This window comes from Malania oleifera, chromosome 7 (genome assembly GCF_029873635.1).
Source record: "Malania oleifera isolate guangnan ecotype guangnan chromosome 7, ASM2987363v1, whole genome shotgun sequence".
NCBI classification, from domain to species: Eukaryota; Viridiplantae; Streptophyta; class Magnoliopsida; order Santalales; family Ximeniaceae; genus Malania; species Malania oleifera.
The window spans coordinates 7,542,836-7,564,293 of record NC_080423.1 but is presented as its reverse complement, the minus strand read 5'-3'; the positions used below and the strand labels follow the sequence as shown (position 1 = coordinate 7,564,293).

Below are 21,458 nucleotides of genomic sequence, written 5' to 3'. Positions count from 1 at the left end.
AATTGGAAATGAGATTTCTACAAATGTCATTCTAAAAACATTTTTGACGTTGTGAACCAAATGCCACCTTTGTACTACTTTCAAAAATTATAGCCTACCAATATAAGAGGCAGATTAGTGGAATTGGAGGTTTTACTTACCTAACATCTTCTCAGCTAGCTGCTCACAATCATCAAGGGTAACCCACTCAGTAATGAGTGGTCAACCTACATATCTTATGGGTGGATTGCCCTAGTTCAACACCCAAAATTTATTGAATTTCATTTTTAGTGCGAGAAGCAATACTGCAACAATATAGTTCAAACCTGCAACGGTTCTTTTGAGTCTAGATTAACACATGGAGGAGACTGAAAGCAACCATATTATTCAATGCATAAACTACAATGATCCAAAAATGAAAAATCAAAATCAGGGAAGGCTTCATCAAAACAATAATATGTTGAACACAAACACAACATACCCCTTTATAAGCAAAGGGATCAAAATCAATATAGACTTAACAAAAGGGCCTAAGAGCTATATATATTTGAAAAGATGCAATTCCTTCTCATAAACTTTGAGGTTTCAAATAATTTATCTTTAACTCTAGTCTCACAAAAACTAATCATGTTATCCATCCTTGATAAACTTCTTGACTTCATTTTTTATTATGGGAATGTCCCCTAGACTCCAACAAGAAAGATTTAGCATCAAACAAAAATTATGGGTCATCTTCCTCTCCACATGAACCATTTGATAATTCATTGAGATATCCTCTTTCTCTTACCCCCTTGATAATATTTTTTTGCCCATTACCACATTGTAAGACTCTTTGTTAAGGACATTAGCTTGATTTCTTTTTTCGTGAGTTGAAATTGGGGAAGAACCAACTAGAGCAACCATACCAATAGATTTATGTATTAGAGAAGAAACTTGTTGATTCTGAAAGTTGTCATGTGGCTTGAGCGAGGTATTGTGCTCTTTGGCTCATGAGCCTCATGGTTTTGCAGTCAAAAGACACTTCATGTGGCTGGGGTGAAACTCTGACCTTATGAACCAAAATTTCCCTCAACTCACTACTGATGTTGGATCTCCAAGCCCCTCTAGAAATCATCAAAGTCCAAGCCTTTCAACCTAACGATTGTGCATCCTACAAATCACATTGACTATTGATATCAAAAGTTTTGTCATTGTGGGGTATTACTTGCTTTGCCCCATGGACCTCAAAGTTTTGACTTTAAAAATAGACCATTGCACGAGTATTGAGTAGGGTGAAGCCTGACCTTATAAACTAGAGTCTCCCTCAACTTTCAGCAAATGTAAAAATTTCATGCCCTACTTCCACATATCATTAGTTACATTTTGAACGGAAAACTCATTACTAGAATTAACTTATGCACACATAGGTGTTAGATTACCACTAAAATTAAGAGCTTAAGTTGTTAAGTTGTGGGTCATCAATGTATGTCAAGCCTTAACACTCCCCCGCACAAGTAGCACGGTTGCACATGGAGAAATAATTAAAATGATAAACATTACTCATTATAAGAAATAAGATAAGTCTTCATAAAGAAACAATAATCACGGACAACAAGACTAGAACCCCAAACCCTCTTGATGACCAACTCTGATACCATGTTAGATTACCACTTAACAAAAAAACTTCAGTTGTTAGTTGTAGGCCAACAATGTATAACAAGCCTCAAGGCCCTCGACAATAGAAAATAAGTATCATATTTATTTTCATTGTCCAGGGCTGCAAACAAAGTTGAGATTTCCATCCCATGATTAACCTTTTGAACCTAATTTATTTGTAAACCTCCACCCCCCAAAACACCTACAATAATTAACGTAGATTTTTGGCTAAACCATTTCAAGTTTTCTCCGCATTGAATGGATGCCAAACTATAGCTCAGCTCCCAAGTATACTCAATCATCAAATTTGCCAAACTTTATCATCCTTGCAATCCAATCCTGTTTTGGGTTGTGCATATTTGTTTGAACATGAAAAACTCAACAATAGCTGCAGCGAGTAGGTTTAAAAGCATGCCCCACCTCATTTGTCGAGATCTCATTATCCACAAATTTCCACAGAAGCAAGTAGGTAACCAACTACTGCATCAATTTCAATACAAATTCCAACAAATGAGAGGTTCTTCATTCCATTTAAGGGGAACACCAACTGCACTTCCAATATAGCAAAAGCCCATCCCAACCCATAACAAAGAAAAAATATTGTAAAAGTTCTCGCCCAAACAAGCAAATATCAGCTTCAATCTTCTCTGATACTGGATTCCATAGCTTAAAAAAGCAGAGGTTTGCTTCTAATTTACCAAAAACTATTGTCAAGAACTTGATCAGAGTTCATTTGGATTCACAAATCTTAAGTTTTGAGGATATGAATCCGTTATTAAGAGTGTAGATTTCAGGAATTTCAATATTGCCCTACATTTTATCAACAATCCTTCACTTTTTGCAGTGCCATGATAAGGAAAGTCTTCGGGTAGTTGAACCAAAACCTTGCCTCCTTAAGTGGTTTAAAATATTGTAAACTAGCCTCCTTGGATTCAAAGATTTGAACAAACTCCAACAGTCCAAGCTATTATCATCTCAGTGGGGCCAACTATTATCCTCTTTCTTAGCAGGGCCGAAATTCAAGAGCACAAAAGCAGTATTTGAAAGTTGTGTATGGTTAGAAACAGACTTCGATCCATATCATCAAACAATCACTGGAGAATTACTCTTCATGCTCAAAGAGGACTCAGGCTGGAAGAATCTCCAACAAATAATGCAACAGGATCAAAACCTAAAGATTACAAAGCCTCCAAACTCCAAGCCATTTAGCTCAGAATCACTGGCTTACAATTTGGAATTAGAGCAACGACAATTAGACCCGAGCTTGTCAGACAGCTAAACTAGACTTTTGCCATATCTGATAGAAACAGTGAAGACGACAAAATCAGCCAGAAAATTAACAAATAATTTATTGAAATTAAGATACAGCTTAGGTTAGATCATATTTGCTAGCATGCTATGAGAAACTAACTTCTTTTCTCTTTTTCTATAAAACATCGAAAAAAAATATTTTCCAAATTTTTCATGCAAATGTCAAAAATTTTAGAACTGGGAAAAAAAAAAAAAAAAGGTCAAAATTTTAAATGACAAATGATGACTCACAACTCCCCCTCAGTGGTAGAAAGACTCACGCAAGCAGCCTCCGACACAATAACATTGTATAAAATGCACATAACAATGTGTCCCCTCAATAGCAATTTCCTATGGGGATGCAGAAAGTAAAAAACAAAAAAAAAAGAAAAAAAAAAACACAGATTAATTGGGATAAAATTTGCTCTCCCAAAAACCAAGGGGTATAAAAAGGATGGAACATATGAATATTGTTCGGTCCACAGAACTTTCGTGGCGTAGATTAATGGACATTGACCATTAGATAGCCCATGCCCCATCTAACTTCACACACCCACAATGGAAATTGCAGAGAATACAGTGAACAAAGTCTCAAGACTTTCTGCTTCAAGGAAGATGGAATATAAAAAATGAATAAATAAATAAAAATAAAAATAAAAATAAAATTTGTTGAAAGAATACCTCATATTCCCCAAGGTGAACAGAATAATCTATCTTCCCGTCAGCAAAGATAGCACAAGAGATTTGAAGAGTTTACAGGCAACAGTCAATTATCCACTGATTTGGCCTGGTTACTGGAAACAACCACCCAATATTTGATGAAAACAACTGGAGAACTTGGTCTTATTCAGACCATTGCCAGAGTTAAATTATTCTGTTGGCTAGCCAAACTCAACAAGCTCCATAGCACTTCTTAAGAGTGTGATTCTCGTATGAACCCAGACACACCTTATGGTTCCCCAAGAGAACATTGCTTCGGGGAATATCTTCATGCTTCAGCATTGCTGATGATTTGGAGGGCTTAAAGGAATGCATAGTTCTTTCTATATGCCTGGGTGAATGTATCGCGACAAGCAGGAAATATGACCGCATGGAGCAGATTGGCATGCCTTGGAATTTTGCAATTTTTCCTTTATTCCTGCTGGATGTTGTGAAAATAGAGTTGATCAGAATACTATGAAATAATTTTCACTAAACCAGGAAACGCAATGCAACTAATCGAAACAGAGATTTGGAACGTAGACAATGCTCATTTGGGTAACATCAGTACAAGAACAGGAGTCAAATGACATACCCGCTGAAAAAATCCCTGACTGGGTTCCTTTGTATGTTGATGACCACTCAAGGAAACCCATAATCCAAAGAAGCAAGCGGACTTGTTAGCCATGCCAGCGTGAACCATGTGCCTTCTGGAATACCCACCAGTACGCACTGAATATACCATGTAGCAAGCATACATACTATGTATGGGCAAGTGTGCATTGCATAATTTATCTCCTTAGATGACAAGAAAATAGAACACCAATTTTTCTTGCTTTTATTTCCTCCTTTTTGCATAAACAAAACTCTAAGAAATCCATACTGCAGCAATCATTAGATATCTCAATATCAAAATTGAAAAGCTTTGTCATACAAAATACATCATCTCATGTCTCTTAATAAACATGTGCACACAAAAAAAAAATAAAAACAAGGAGATAACAAGAGGAAAGGAGTAGGAGCTGGGAAAACAAATATGCTCCACCAAAGGCATCATCAAGCTAACCTATGAAAAAATGGAAACACATGCTCTCAGTGCAGGGGGAAGGGGTTTGGATTTGTTCAACACCTCATCTTCCACCAGACAATTCGATAGCATCCTGATTATAAATCGAATCTTCTCCCCAGTCGAATCTTCTCTGTAACCTCTCGTCCTCTTGCCTACGTGTAACTTCAACATGCTGCCATTCTTCCCACCGCTCATTTAGTCCCTCTCCCTCTAGCATCCGTACCACTTCTGACATTGCTGGTCGATCCTCTGGCGATCCTTGCGTACAGAGCAGCGCAACTTTAATGATCATTTCAACATCCAGGATATCATAATTTTTATTTAAGTTGCGATCCACAATAGCATCTAGTCTTTTCTCCCTTTCCAGCTTCTTAACCTTCACATAAGAAACAGAATTAAGTTACACAATAGGCAAAAACTCAAAAACAATGCCTAATACTAAATGGACTAGATATAATTGCAAGACCATCAAGGCATATGGGGACTAACCACAAGAATAGCAAGTTACAATTTTGATTTCCAAAGCATTTGCCTAACAGTTTCATGATATAAAATGCAACACCAGTTTCTAAGATGAAATCAAAACTCTGAGCATTGGCTTAAGGGGCGCAAGCTAAATGGACTAGTACTTTTTTGTGGCAACATGTCTGCTACTCCATTGCGTGATTAAACTAGGATCTTGCATTACCATACAATGCAACTCACAATCATATTTGAAGAAAATGAAAGTGTAATGAATTCATCTCTTTCTCGCAAAGTCAAATTCTTAAAAAGAACTAGGAAGAATTTATTTGCTATTGTCAAAATATTTTACCTTTCTGGATAAGTGCAAAAACATTGTTACCTGTATTAATTTTGAAAAATAGAAGTAAAATAGCAATGACAAAGACACCTTCATAGATATCTGGCAGCAAATGTCTAAAACAGAAGCATGATGTTGGCCTTTTTTGGAAAACAGAGTCAGATCTATGCATATGCAGAGACATAAAAGAAGTGTACATCTGCCCCAGCCACAGATATTAGATATAATTCATAGGTCCATGAATCACCCCCACAAAGCACCCCGTGTTACAAGAGTCATATCCCACTAGCTAAAAATTTAACTGCAATTGTGCTGCAAATGCATGTGCATATATGCAATGTATGTGGCATTGTAGGTGTATCAGTATACATCTGAGGTGACCATGAGAGAGAGAAAGAGAAGCATATAGACAACCAAGATATTATAACACATTCAAGGTTATCTTACATGATCAAGCAGTAAGACATCATCTTCTTCTTCCAAGCGTGAGAAATCAATCGCCCTTTGACCAGTTACAAGCTCTAAAAGCATTATCCCATAACCAAAAACATCTGTCCTTTCTGATGACTTCCCAGTGGACAAGTATTCAGGTGCTATGTGTCCCATTGTCCCACGAACTTGGGTTGTCACATTAGTCTTCCTCACATCTACTAACTTTGCCAAGCCAAAGTCACCAACAACTGCCTCAAAATCTTCATCCAATAACACATTAGCAGCCTTAACATCCCGATGGATAATCTTGGGATTGCAATGTTCATGAAGGTATTCCAGTCCACGTGCCGTACCCAAGGCCACTCGTTTTCTTGTAACCCAATCCAGAACAGGTTCCCCAGGTTTAACCTCTGTATTAGCATTCAAAATTAATCAAATATAATCAGAAAGGGCACTATAAATCAAAAGCAATACACTAGATAACAAATACAACTGAGTGGTCCAGTGTAGGTAGAAGTTACCTACTGATAAATTCAAATCATCACTTTAAAAGAGGTGCATATAATCCATGACAAGAAATTGCATGATTTATTGTCCAACAATAATTTTCACTTTTTAGGATGCTAGAAATAGTTGGAATAGTAATGGATAATGATCACGATGATCCAGATGGCAAGAACGATAATGTGAAACCTTGAGAATTTCCTGTCAATGTCAGTATAAAAATGACAATAATTCCAGTTGCAGCTACCAGATGTCATATCAAATTCTCACAAGCCAACAGTTGTCCAGACGAAATGCATGTCCTCACCATATTTTATTTTATAAGTTACCTGGAGGTCACGGGTTCAAGGTGTGGAAACTGCCTCTTGCGCAAATGCAGGATAAGCTGTGTACTATAGACCCATCATAATCCGCCTCTTCCCCAGACCCCGCATAGATGGCAGCTCTTCCATTAGGCTCCCCCCCCCCCCCCCCCCCAACCTTTTTTATATATTCGTCCACATATACAAAGGCTCTTATGCAGGTAGAGCCTTGTCTCCATGTACGTAATCAAGGGTACATTGTCAAGAAAAAAAATATATTTAATTGAATATAATCAAGGTTTGAGAGAGGTACTGAGGCAGTTCTTTGTATTAATACACTCATTTCTTCCCAATTTTCACCTCAATTAGTCTTCAAACCCTCGGAATTGACCTGAGCTATTATTGCAACTCACTGCCTCAGCAATTCAATTATGAATGCTTCCTGTCTCCATATCAAACATTTAAGACCAGAGTAGACAATAGCAAGCATGTCAACCACAAACAGCTCATCTCCATCCTGCTATCTAAGGGGAAGGTGCAATTGGAATCCAAAACTTGATTTTTTTTTTTACTGTATTCATTTTCCTGTAAGCCTCTAGAGGTGATGTAAAAGCACCTAACTCCTTTTTTGTGGCATCAAATTTGCAATAAGATGTGTTATTAGAAATTCAATGATGAAATATTTTATTTTATTTTATTTCAATTGATTTACTTCTCAAGTTGGCATTGAACAGTTGTTTTCATATGATCAGAATAAAGTCATAGTGCTCCTTTACCTCCATTAACAGTTGCTGGTTCATTATACCATTTTCAGAGGCATACTCCATATATAGCAGCTTTTTCAGATGCTTTTGGGTGAGACCGTCACTGTCATTAAATGTGAACAAATTTCAAATAGTCATGGGCATAACACTTGAGCTCTGTCCGGATAAAGGATTTTGTGAGAGAAAAGAAAAGGAAAAGAAAACAAGAAAGAAACTAATTTGCATTATATTTTCTCTCTATCTCAAATACCAGAAGTAATTAGAATTTATTTAGATATGATTGAAAATGAATAAAAATTAAAGGTAAATGGCATTTAATATTTTTTTGTTGGTTGGTTTACAATATATTTTATGCTCTTTCTCATTTTCCTATATAACTAAATAAGAAAAAGCAAAATCCTTTATATTTTCTTTTCCTTCTTCCATTTCCAAGTTACAAATGGAGCTTAAGAGCGATTAAATAGCCAATCTCCATTTCACAATGATGTTGAAATAAAGGAAAAACAAATGTTTTTTTTATTTGGTAGAAAAAGAAAATTCATAAATGGAAAAAGAGAAATGACAAAGAGTGAAGGGTAAGATATCCTCCTAAATACAAAACAAAAGCAGAAAAGCAAAAACAATTACACAAGAGCCCCCTTCCAATCTCGCTGAAGATCTAACAACAAGATTCGCTAAAAGAAACCCAAAAAATGAGCACAAAAAGAAGCCAGGAAAATAAGTCTATCACAAAGGAGATATCAGGGATTTGTTTTGCCATTAAAAATCCCTGCATAACTTTCAAGCCACATGGTCCAAAAAAAGGGCAAAAACCGCAATCTCCATAACCTTATTCCTCTTTTTACTCCTCCCAAAGCCTTAATATCGCACCAACAAGAATGCATCAAGAGGCCGTGCAAATACTAAGATCTCCTCAAAAACTGAGAATAGATAAGCCCAACACTGCTTAGCAATCTGACAATGAGAAACAAGTGGTTACTAGTCCCACTCACCTCAATACACATATCACAAATATCTGGACTGATAGTCTTGTAAGGCCTCCTCACCTGCAGAAAATCATTGTATTAAGCCTATTAAGAGCCATAGTCCACATAAAAGCCCTAATCTTGAGAGGAACTTTAGCCTTCCAAATAAAATGGTTCAAGGGAAAGCAAGCAAGGGATCTGTATTTTCTACAACTGAGAGAAAATATTTCATGGAAAAAGAACTAGAAGAATCCCTGTTCCAAATCCTCAAACCAAACCACATTTGAGGAACAAAAGTCTCTAGCACTCCAAACAAAATGGCCATATCATCAACCGCTCTCCCATTGAGATTTCTTTTAAAAATGAAAATTCCAAGAGAAAGAGCACCCCCCAAAATAATTAAACGCATTAATTGGAGCACTATGAATGGAAGATGGACTAAAAAGATAAGGGGACCAAAGAATCCAACCCACCCACACATCCTCCCAAAACCAAACAAGATTCCCATTTTCAACTCAAAAATGTGTAGGAGGATTAAAGAAATAAGCAACCTGAGAAATAAACTTCCAAGGGCTTGAGAAACATTGCCACCATCTCTAGTATCCCAACTATCCTAATGCTAAACCATGCTTTTAATAACCATGTGCCATGAGGAATCAACCTCCAAGAAGAGCCTCCATAACCATTTTCCAAGTAGCAAGATGTTCTTAAACACCGAATTCCTGAGGCAAAACTCACTCAACTAGAAAATCAACAGCTTCTACAATATAGAAACAAGTGGTATACCAATTATTCCCCCACTTCCATGCCAATAAAGAATCTTACTAATTCCTACCAATTGGATGGTCAAGTATAATAATGCTTCACCAATCATCATTTTACCAATCAAATATCTTAGGGAAGGTCAAGATTGAACTTAGACAACCGAAAACAAAATATCATGGGCCTTGGGCTTGTTTTTGTTGTGATTTTCATTTTTTTCTCTTATTTTATTTTTTTTATAATAAAAAAATTATATTAAATAGAGAAAGATAAATTATAATGAATGAGGGCAAGAAGTCCATCCCATTTAAATAAATTAAATTAAATTAAAAAATTAAAAATTAAAACAAGAAACTAACAATTAACCAAGGAACCCCTCTCCTTCATAACTCACTGAACACTTCAAATTAGCTAACCCTCTTCAAAATGCACTTAATTCCCTCCAGGATCACAAAACTTTAGATCCATTTTATCCATAAGATCTTGAACTTATAAATCCTACTTGAAATTTCCTCCACTGATGTTGGTAAAATTTTATCCTTACGTTGTAGATCATTAACCAACCTATCATTATCAAATATAGAAACCCCCTCCAATCCTTCCAAAGGGAATGGGGTGTACATATGATATTTCCACTAGAGTTAGAATCATATCCATATTGTTCCATAATTTCATCCAACAGCAAACCCCCACCCTAGTCAAACTGACTAAGACTGCAATCAAAGTCACTAAGACCATCACTTGCATTATCTAATAACTACCCCCATTTTTTTTACCTCCTTTCCTTGGCTAACCCAGTCACAAGAATTGTCCATCTTCTTAGCATATATGTCTTCCACAATACTTAATTATCCTTTTAAATTCCTCTTTAAAATCTTTGGAACTACCTCAATAGAGTGCTCTCTCTTTTCTTTGGACAATTTTTTTTCATTTGGCACCCATTTGTGCAATCTTCCTACGAGTATAAACTATAGGACCATTATATTCCTTTACCATTAGGTATGAGGCTTCATGTCCTTCCCAAAACATCATCACCTTTATAAACCTTTCCTATGGCATCCTCTTGCCCTCTACAAAACCAAAATCTTCACCTACTTTGACAATTTTGATTATTTATCATCAAAAGACTTTTCTGAAACCAAGCTACCAACATCCAGTAAGCAATCCATGATATAAAATGTTCCACATAAGTCTTGAGAAGCTGGAAAGAGATTTTGACCCTCGTTTATAGATGGGTGAAGATCCTTCTTCCCCTATATTCTCCACTTGCCTAGTGGGGCTTAAGTGTTGGGCCTGGCCATTATGATTGGCCCAATCACCCTTTCCTTATGATGGGTATTCAAAATTGGGCCCTAAATAAAATGGGCCTATTTGATTAATAATCCCATTTTATAAATAAATGAGGATCCTCTTTTTTTTCAATTAACTTTCCCAAGTCCAATACAATAACTACTCAGTCCAACCTAGACTTTTTATCCTTATCTTCCCCTACCATAGCCCTAATCACCTCAACTAGAGTTGCACCCTCCTCCTAAGCCCAAGCTGCCTTCGTAGTTTCAGCAAGCCCAACTTCTAGAGCAATACAAACGTCCATCTTTAAAAGGAGATCTTCTGGCATTAGCTCATCAGCAACCTTCAACTTGAACTCAGGTCCACATCAAACGCACATCTCATCTAACCCATCCACAACAACCTACTTCCCTTGTTGAAACTTGCTTTCGCAACCTTCTACTTCACCTATCTTCTCTTTCAAAATCGCTTGACTTAACGATCTGCACAAAAGTGCTCAGTGGCTCACAACACCTGCATCTCAAGATTGAACACGAAGCTCTTCAACTAGTTTGCAAAACTCACTCGCAAAGTTGCACCAATTAACCTCTTTTGTGCCACTCGGAATAACCATAGATAGGGTTGCAAACAAGCCGAGCTAAATCAGGCTTTAGCATGCTCGAGCTTGGCTCCACAGAGTAGGACTCAACTCGGGCTCAAGCTCAGCTCAATTCGAGCTCAAAAAGTTGGGCTCAATCTCAGCTTGAGATTAAAAATATTGGCTCAGGCTCGAGCTTGGGCTCCAGCTTGAGCTTAGGCTTGGCTCATTTGCGAGTTTGAGTTCAAGATTGAGCTAAAATTTTATAAACGACCTAATAATAACTATTTCATCCACCTATTTTGTTTGGGTCAAATTTTTGTCTTTCTCATTGGGTGGTTAGACCAGTATTGAACTCTCGAGATTTGATCAACTTAACAAGCCTATTAACAAGCTCATTAACAAACTCCTTAACGAGCCTAATAAATTAGTCCATTCAAGCCAGTTATCAGGCCACTCACAAGTCGAAATGAGCTGAGCCCGGCTGTGCTCACGCTCAGCTCATTTATAAACCAAGCCTAAAAATCAGGCTAGGGACTTGCTTATTTAGATAATAAATGAGCCCTTACCAAGCCAAGCTCTCAAGCCACTCGTAAGAGACTTGGATTGTTTGCAGCCCTAACCACAGAAAAAATCTTACCATTCCATCCCAACCCTAACTCCAAAAACTTCCCCACCAAGTCCACTTAATCAACATCCAATACAGCATATTTCCCACATAGACATTTCGAGAACCCCTGACCAACCGAACAAAATTTGGAAGACCATTGGCAAACCAAAGAACTGCTTCTTTTGAAAATTAATCCATCTAGTCCAAGAACGGTTTTCCTCAAACACGAGCATAAACTAAATATCTCCCACCTTATCCAGTCTCAAGTCGAAGTTCTTCCCTTCGATCTGAAACGTGAGCTTTGACATCTCCTGCTACATTCAAAACCAAAGGGAGATTCGTGATAGAGAGTGGAATTCTTTTTGAAAGAGAAAGGGCAAGTGCCATCAAAAACCATTTACTTTTAACCCACAAACTTGTAAAATAAAAATCCATAGAATCTTAAGCATGGATTTCTTATAAACAAATGGCAAGTATGTGTCAAATATGATGTTTACAAGGGCCATTGAAGAGATAATCTGGCAAGTGCCATGATCCAATAGGGCTTATATTTATTTTTTGTGTTTTTATCTTCAAGGTCCACAATTTACACCCAATGAAATTGAATGTTGACAAGAATCCCAAGGCAGGTAACAAAAGGTTATATGCTTAGCCTTTCTAAGATAGCTGGACATCTTGGTTCATTGGGTCAAAAGAAGGGACCCAAATTAGTTACACCCCTTGCAGCCTACAAGGCAATCAGAATTCTCTCCCTTAGACTGGTTGAGGTAGAGCAAGAAGCTCTATGTTCATGACATGTCCCTTCAGACACCACTAATTGCCACTAGTAAATTGTCTCACTGTCACTACAAACCAAGGATCTACCAATTCACGGATGTCAACTCAATGATGGCATTATACTAACACAAACAACCTCATATATCTAGCACATATCTCAAGCAACGGACTTCCTTCAATGTTGCATTTTCTTAACAGGACTCATTGTCCTCGACCAAGGCATTATCCTAAAGCAACCCCCCCCCCCCCCCCCCCCCCCACATCAAACCAAGCTACTAGCAAAAGGGGACTCGAAAATAATGAATAATGATCCAAAAAAGAACCAAGAAAGAAAACAACTCTTCATCTCTTAGGGCTCCTAGTAAGAGAAAGGTTAAGTGTCAAACCGAAGCATATGAAAATGCAAACCCCACTAAAAGCCAAGATTCTCCCTAGCATAGGGATGAAAGGTGAATCCTTCCTCCTAATCCTGCCTCTAGAAAATAATTCACGCCCAAACTTGCGAAAATGCCTTCTTAGTTCTTATGACTGAGATTTACCCATATGTGCCTCCTGAATTCCTTGAGGCAGCATTGAATATGCAGCAAGCATACTCCCAAAGTCTCTCTCAAGAAAACATCGGGAGGAAACAACAATCTACATGGGTGGCACGCAGTCTTGTAGACACATCAACACTAATCATACAAATCTTTCTTGCAATATAAGGACCCTAATTATACTAGGCCAAGTGCAAACTGGTGATCATGTGAAATCCAAATAACAAAGGAAAGTACTCATGCACCCACTTTCCCATCCAACAAACCTGAGAATACATAAAGAAAAGATAACAAGTCAAGAATGCCCCAAAATCATGCTCCCTCCCAAAGCTTAGACCATCAAACCATAAACCCTAATCCTTGACATATCACTTGAAAAAACAGCTTTTCCAATGCAAAAATATTGATGTCTTGGAGGTAGTATGATACTTCTCCTTGGATTCCTTTATTCATCTTTTTAGGATGGAAAAGGTCATCTCTTGACATTATAAAATTATCTCTCCGATACACCAATTTCCAAAGCAATACAGCCTTAGCAACATAAAGACACCCTCCAAGGTAAATGTAACTAATCCCATGCAATCACAAGAGTGGAAGTGCTCCAACGAGCTAACAAGTCACACCCATACAACCCCATGGACCCGGTCCTAGCAAATATTAAGGCGAGAAGTTAGGTACAAGGCTTCAAGTACTTTGGTGCACTTAATCTTCTCCATATAACTAATAGGATATGCTTCGGTCAATGTTCCCATCGAAGAATAGTGTCACTTGAACATTTGAAATAAATTTGAGAAAGAACTCTAAATCTCAACACTGAACTTGTGAGGATAGGAACCCTAGAGTCAGCCCTAGCATGGTTATCAAAATCCCAATCTGGATCGTGCAATCCTACAATCCACATTTGCCTAATCGATTCAAATCTTAAGCAGGTCATTAGGATCTTAGGATCACAATCTTACTTGCAGTCCTACATGTGCAATGAATATGGATTTTTTTCAATTTAGGATTTTAAGGAAAAAGGCCCAATATATATTTTTATTGGCCCAAACATTTTACAATGGACAAAAAATTTTGTCTAGTTAGCTCAAATGCATCAAAATTAGGGCAAAAAAATGAGTGTGCTCTAGGATTTGTTCAATCCAAGTCAACAGAGCAGCTAAGCATCTCTTGAAAGCTCTCTTCCTTCAAAATTGAAAGCTCTTTGTGAGCTTATAGTTCTTGATAGGCAGATCCTAGGTTGTCTATCAATAGGCTTGGATTGTTCCTTCTCCCAACACTAGAGGCTTGATCAGAGCTTTGAAATCAGCTAAGAGCTTCAATAGATACAAAGTTGCAGAGTCAAGCTGAAAGCTTAAAATTGCAGGCTTATAGTCGTTATGCTTTATCTTTATAGTTTTTTTTTTTACTTTCTCCCTCTTCTTTTTCTCTTATTATCGACAAGCCAAAGACCCATCTTTTTTTCCCAAAGCAAAGAGCATACAGCTTTCTTTTTCCTCTTCTTTTCTTTGTGACTAACAAAAAGCTCTTCCTTCAACAAAAATCTTTCTTTTTTTTCTTCTTTTCTTCCACTTCCTTTTTTCCCCCTCTTCTCCTTCTTCTTCTTATGGTCTAATAAAAAACCACAGAAGTTGAGGAGTTATTTTGTATCACTGTCAAAAATTATAAAAACAAAAATCAAAAATTAGAAACAAAAACTAGCAACCTACTTGGTTAATATTTTATAGAACTTAAAAATTAAAAAACTTAATTTTAAAATGCTCATTTTCTCCTTTAAATCAAATAATATTATTAAAATATAATTAAAATAATAAAGTTTCAAAATAATACAAATTAAAAATACTATAATAAAAATAAAATTTATTGTAATTATTTTCCTTAATTGTTATACTTTCAAAATTTACTTCACAATAAAAATTTTGTTGGACATAACAATTGAAACAAGGATTAGATTGGCAACGTGGAATATAGGGACATTTACGGGCAAAAGCATGAAAATTGTGGATACAATGATTAGAAGAAGAATTAATAAAATTTGACTTCAAGAAACTAAGTCGGTGGGGGAGAAAGCTAGAGAAATCGATAAATCAGGATTTAAACTTTGGTATACTAGAAAAGAAAAACATAAGAATGGAGTAGGCATTATTAGAGACAAAAACTTAAAAGATAGCGTTGTGGATGTAATTAGAGTAAGGGATAGAATTATAAAAATCAAGATGGTATTAAGACAAAAGATAATAAATATCATTAGTGCTTATGCTCCTCAAGTTGGCTTAGCAAAAAATCTTAAGAGACAATTTTGGGAAGATATGGATAGTATTATACAAGGCATACCAGGGACTAAAAAAATATTTATTGGAGGAGATCTGAATGGACACATTGGAAGAGAAAATAAAAATTATGAGAGGATACATAGAGGATATGGATATGGAGACAAAAATGAGTCAGGGGAGATGATCTTAGACTTTGCTATGTCATATGATTTTAGTATAATGAATACTTACTTTAAGAAGAGAGAAGAATACTTAATAAGCTTTAAAAGTGGACAACATAGAAGTCAAATAGATTTTTTTTTAACTAGGAGGGTAGATCGTTTATCATGCAAGAATTGTAAAGTTATTCCAGGTGAAAGCCTAACCACATAACATAGAGTCTTAGTGTTAGATATGTGTATTAAAAATGGATGAAAAAGAATAAAATAAACCAGTGTAGGAGAACTAGATGATGAAACCTAAAAGGAGAAAATATAATAAAATTTAAAGATAAAATTATCAAAGATGGGGATTGGACCTTAAAGGATGGAATAGATACAAATACTCTTTGGAATAGATTAGCTAGTTCTATTAAAAAGATAGCAAAAGAGATTTTAGGTGAATCAAAGGGAAGATTCTCGAATAGCAAAGAAAGTTGGTGGTGGGATAAAGACGTACAAAAAATCATAAAGACAAAAAGAATTTGGTATAAAACGTGGCAAAAATGTAGAAATAGAGATAACTTTGAAAAATATGAGGCAAGAAAAGATGCAAAAAGGGCCGTTAGTGAAGCTAAATATAGATCATTTAATAGTTTGTATGATAGATTAGATACAAAAGAAGGGGAAAGAGATATATTTAAACTTGCTATAGCTAGAGAAAGGAAGAGCAAGGACTTACGAAATGTAAAATGTATAAAAAGTGAGGATGATATTGTCTTGGTTAAGGACGAAAATACTAAGGAAAGATGGCGAAGTTACTTTGGTAAGTTGTTTAATGAAAACCAAATAGAAGGCTAGAACTTAGAGTTGTCAAATGAGAAAAAGACTAAAAATATAAGATTTATTCGCAAAATTGGAGTTAACGAAGTTAAGTTTGCGCTAAAAAAGATGAAAAATGGGAAAGCTATGGGACTAGATAACATCCCAATTGAAATTTGAAAATGCTTGGGTGATAACGGAATTATAAAGTTAACTAATTTATTTAATACAATTGTAAAAACTAAGAAAATGTCATATGAATGGAGGAAAAGCACTTTAATACATATATATAAAAATAAAGGAGATATCTAAAATTGTAATAACTATCGTGTAATTAAACTTATGAGTCATACGATGAAACTATGGGAAAGAGTTGTTGAACAAAGATTAAGGTTAGAAACGAAGATCTCAGAAAATCAATTTGGTTTTATGCTTGAGAAATCTACCACAGAAGCTATTTATCTTTTAAGAAGATTAATGGAAAAATTTATAGAAAAGAAGAGGGACTTGCATATGATATTTATTGACCTTGAGAAAGCATATGATAGGATACCTAGGGAAGTTTTATGGTGGGTTTTAGAAAAAAGGGGTATATGTTGTAGGTATACCAATGTCTTTAAGGATATGTACGATGGAGTAATGACTAGTGTAAGGACTATAGATGGAGAAGCTAGGGAATTTCCAATTACCAAAGATGTACATCAAGGATCTGCTTTGAGTCATTTTCTTTTTACTTTAGTGATGGACCAATTGACTAAGAGTATTCAAAAGGAGGTTCCATGGTATATGTTATTTGCAGATGATATTGTATTAATTAACGAAACTAGGGATGGAGTAGAGGCTGAGTTAGAATTACGGAGAGAAGCTTTGGAATCTAGAGGCTTTAGGATAAGTAGAAATAAAATAGAATATATGAAATGTAATTTTAGTAATGATAGGAAGAATATTGGAAACAAAGTTAAACTTGATGATGAAGAAATAAATAGCACTTGTAGATTTCGATACCTTAGATCTATTATGCAAGCTGAAGGAGAAATTGAAGATGATGTAATGCATAGAGTTAAAGCAGGTTGGGTAAAATGGAGAAGTGCTTCAAGTGTGCTATGTGATCGTAGAATACTCTTAAAATTGAAAGGGGAGTTTTATAGGAAAGCTATAAGACCAGCTATGCAATATGGATCGGAATGTTGGGCGACGAAGAAACATAATATCCAAAAAGTAAAAGTTGCAAAGATGAGAATGCTTAGATGGATGAGTGGTATAACATTGAAAGATAAATTAAGGAATGAACATATTCGAGGTAAGTTAGGCGTAGCTCCTATAGAAGATAAGATAAGGGAGGGGCGACTCAGATGGTATGGACACTTGCAACGTAGGCCTTATAGTGCTCTGTGAGGAAGAGTGACTTAATTACTCTGGGGGGCAGTAGAAGGGGTAGGGGTAGACCTAAAATAACTTGAGAGGAGATAGTACATAAGGATTTAATATCTTTGAATCTATCAAAAGAAATGGTCCATGATCACATAAATTGGCGGAAAAGGATTCATATAGCCGACACCACTTAGTAGGACTAAGGCTTGGTTTTGTTGTTGTATGTATATTCTTATTTTAATTATATTTAAATTCATACAATCACTTTATTTTAATTTTAAATTTAATTTAAAATGTATTAAATGAATAATTTAATCCAAAATAAATGTTTCTACATATTAAAATTTCTAGCAACATGTTTTTAAAACAACTAAAAACCATAAAATCTACCTTTTTAATTTTTTAGCAAATAACTGAAAACCAACAACGGAAACACAAACTGGCAACAAAAACAAATGCATTTTTATAATCTATTTCTTCACTGTGTAAAAATAGAGATAGAAAATAAAAGACGACAATAATACCAAACAAGCCCTAGAAATTTTACATCAATTCATTGAATTACGATTAGCAATTTCTTCTTCCTTTTTATCTTCATTTTTTCTTTTCTTTTAAATTATAATTATTAAATAAATAAGCTAACAACAATCAGTCTTTTGTAGAGCACTTTTCAATTCAGACCATTCAAATTTTTCTTTAGGGACAAAATTATTGAAGGAAAAACTTGCTAGGTGTTAGCTAGCAAGCTAGCTGCATTCCTGAATTTATTTTTTTTATTTCTAAAACTTACTACCAAGTTTTTAGGATTATTTTATTGAGAGTTGTCATAAAATTCCAAAATGTATAAATTTTTAATTTATTTTACATTGTTTATAGAATCTTACGATTCATGATCTGACCCTGCAGACCTTCTTAATAGGGGCGTACAGATTTTACTGGAAAACCGAAAACCAGACCGAATTCAGTTCAGTTTTTCAATTTAAAGTTTCAAATTCCTTTTTTTTTCTAAAAATAAAAAATTTTCATTTTGGTTTTGGTTTCTAGCTAAGAACTGAACCAAAAAACTGAAAAATCAGTTACTAATTGTGTACATAAAATTTTATATGATATTGAAGTAAAAATTGTATAATTATATTCATAAATTTTTTCTCATTTAAACATAATTCCTATTTCCACCCTATCAATATAAAAATTCTTTAAATCGTTTTATAAAATAAATAAATTTTACTTCATAATTTAGAATAATAATTGGTTATTAGAATGGGAGAGGTATTTTATACAAGTGGTGAGGCTCCCCCATCTTTTCAGTTTTCGATATGGGATGAGTTCATCGAGTTACCCCTCTGACCTCGATAGGACCACAGCACAAAAGGTGTTGCCCACATGCCAAACGCAATTGCATGCGCCAGCCTTTGCAATTTACTCCAATCCCACATCTGTTGGAATTGGGAAGGGAATAGATTTCCCTTCCTTTAAATACCAGTTACGTCCTCCTTTCCCAACCAATATACTGGGCTTAAAATGCAAAGACTGTGGCCCATCATAGACCATGGAAGCTTGGCTTCAGCCCAATAAGATCCATGGGTATTCAATTCACTCTCTGGGATTCTTATAAGAATCCAAGATTTTTTTAAGTTTCTTCTATTGAAAAATTCTTTCTTATCTGAATGGTTGATAAACTATCTTCCAATGACGACCATCAATCTATAAAAATCTGAAGCAAACCCACACACACACATATACACACCATTAGACACACAGATACATGAATTTTAAATTAAATGAAAAATCCATATCAAAGAGCCACTCCCTAGACTTCATGTTTCTATTGGATCGAGAGGTCCTACTTCATAGTTTACTTTACAAAACCTAACATTTCTTTTTTCAACAAAGTGGTAATAATAAAATGAAGGACTTTTTAGCACACCATTATAAATAAAACATGTCCCAAACATTCTATATTTAATATAAATCATAACTCAATTTTTAAAATAATCACAACTAGTGAATTATAAATAGTCAAAACGTAACTCAAAATATAGAAGTAACTTCTTGAAAAAGAGCTAAATTAGAACAGCTTTTTTCATGTGTGAGCTCAACATCGCCAAACCAAAAACTCAGCCCACGGGCACTAAGTGGATGTGTGGTCAAAGAAAGAAACCAACATCAAGACAATTCATCCACATCATCATCATTACTATCATCTTCATCCTTTCAACATTCTAAGCTCTATTTTTTCTGTTTCTACAAATCCAGAAACCAACACCAAGACACTGTTCATTCTAAGCTCTCTCTCTCTGTGCCCCCTCTGCCTTCAATCGGCACCCCTTCTATTTTTCTTCCATGGATTCTCTGTCCCATCCGCTTTCTGTCATGGATGCATAACATAAATTGTGTCATTGCACTGCTCTGTACCCCTTCTGTTTTCTACAATGGATACATGCAGCATAAAAAAGTAGTGAAGTGCTTTACCCCTTCTGTTTCGTCCATGGATGCACACAACATAAATCTGTGTCCTTGCACTGCTCTGTACCCTATTTGTGTCCTTGTGGTGCTGTATCAAGCAGGATATGCTTTCCTTTTAATCTTTTTGTTCTCTTTCCCATCTACAGGTTGGCATGAGTTCTTTTCTTCTTTACCTCCTAGCGTGAGGGTGACAGTTGTTGATATATACTCTGGAACCTACTCCTTGTTTATGAGAATAAAGATAACTGTGTACAATACCATTTTCAAGACTAAGCTTCTCAGGCAGAGTTCTTCCACAAATCTATGTCCTCCTCTCTTGTTTATAAAAATCAATATCTGTCCAATGACTTCCCCTTCCTTTTCATATAAAGGGCCCTCCTTCTGGCAAGCCCTCCAAGAAGTATCCACTTAACCTACATCTTCCTATTACTTGCTGATTTTATTTACTCTTCCATGCCTCCTACTACTCGATCGCCACTCAAGCAATTATAAACATGACCTAGGTGGGAGTTCTCTAGACCTCATTCCCAAAGTCAACCATGCTTTTATTAACTAACGAATTTTAATTTTAAGGATTTTATATCTTGCAAATTGATATTAGTACTTGGTCAAGCTTTATAAAGTTGGTGACTAATTTTGACATCAAAAATAATATTTTTGTGGGGCTTTCTTTTAAATAAATAAAATAATATTAGGGTAGAAAATGTTGGCCTCTCCTGAGGTTTGGCAAAAAGACACTAACCTCCCTTAAGGTTTCAAAAATCTCATGAACCTAGCTTGAGGTTTTAAAGTCCCACAAACAAACCCCCCCTAGGGGTGTACACGGTTTAGTTTGGCTCGGTTATTGCCAAAACCGTCAACCGAACCGAACCTCTCGGTTTTTGAAACTACTGAACCGCAACCGAACCGTATACCGTCAGTTTAAAACCAAACCAAACCGTTTATTTTACGGTTCGGTTTGGTTAATTCGGTTTTACCAAATTTTAAACTAACAAAATAAAAAAATGATTACTTATTACTTAAAGCCAAGTCAGGCCACAGCCCACAGCCTCCTATATTATTCCAACTGGGCCAAAGCTTTGACTGCAAAGCCCAGCACGGAAGAGGATGAGCAGATCCAACTTCAATAAATAGGGTGGGGAAACTTTTTTCTTCCCATTTCCAACCGATGTGGGACGGAGCACCAGAGATAATGTGGCCGTGAGCGACTGGCGTGGGCGTGAGTGATTGGCGTGGGTGTGAGCGTGAGCGTGGGCGTTGGCGTGGGTGTTGCTGTGTGTGAGCGTGGGCGTGGAGATGTGGGCGCTGGCGTGGGCGTTGCTGTGATTGAGCATGAGCGTGGGCGTTGCTGTGTGTGACTGCGTCGGCGTGGAGATGTAAGCGTTGGCGACTGGCATTG

At 36.0% G+C, this 21,458-nt stretch overlaps 1 protein-coding gene across 5 annotated transcripts in view; it reads right to left on the bottom strand.

The window, feature by feature from the left end:
• Positions 1-4,486: 4,486 nt before the first annotated feature.
• Positions 4,487-21,458, bottom strand: part of LOC131159604 (probable LRR receptor-like serine/threonine-protein kinase At5g10290) — a 54,407-nt gene continuing 37,435 nt past the window's right edge. For all 5 annotated transcript variants that reach the window (XM_058114636.1, XM_058114637.1, XM_058114635.1 and 2 more), the window contains 2 exons: positions 5,922-6,316; positions 4,487-5,048 (listed from right to left, as the gene is read on the bottom strand). In XM_058114636.1, coding sequence (XP_057970619.1) covers positions 4,734-5,048; positions 5,922-6,316 — 710 coding nt within the window. In that variant the 3' untranslated portion in view covers positions 4,487-4,733. The remainder of the gene's footprint in view (positions 5,049-5,921; positions 6,317-21,458) is intronic.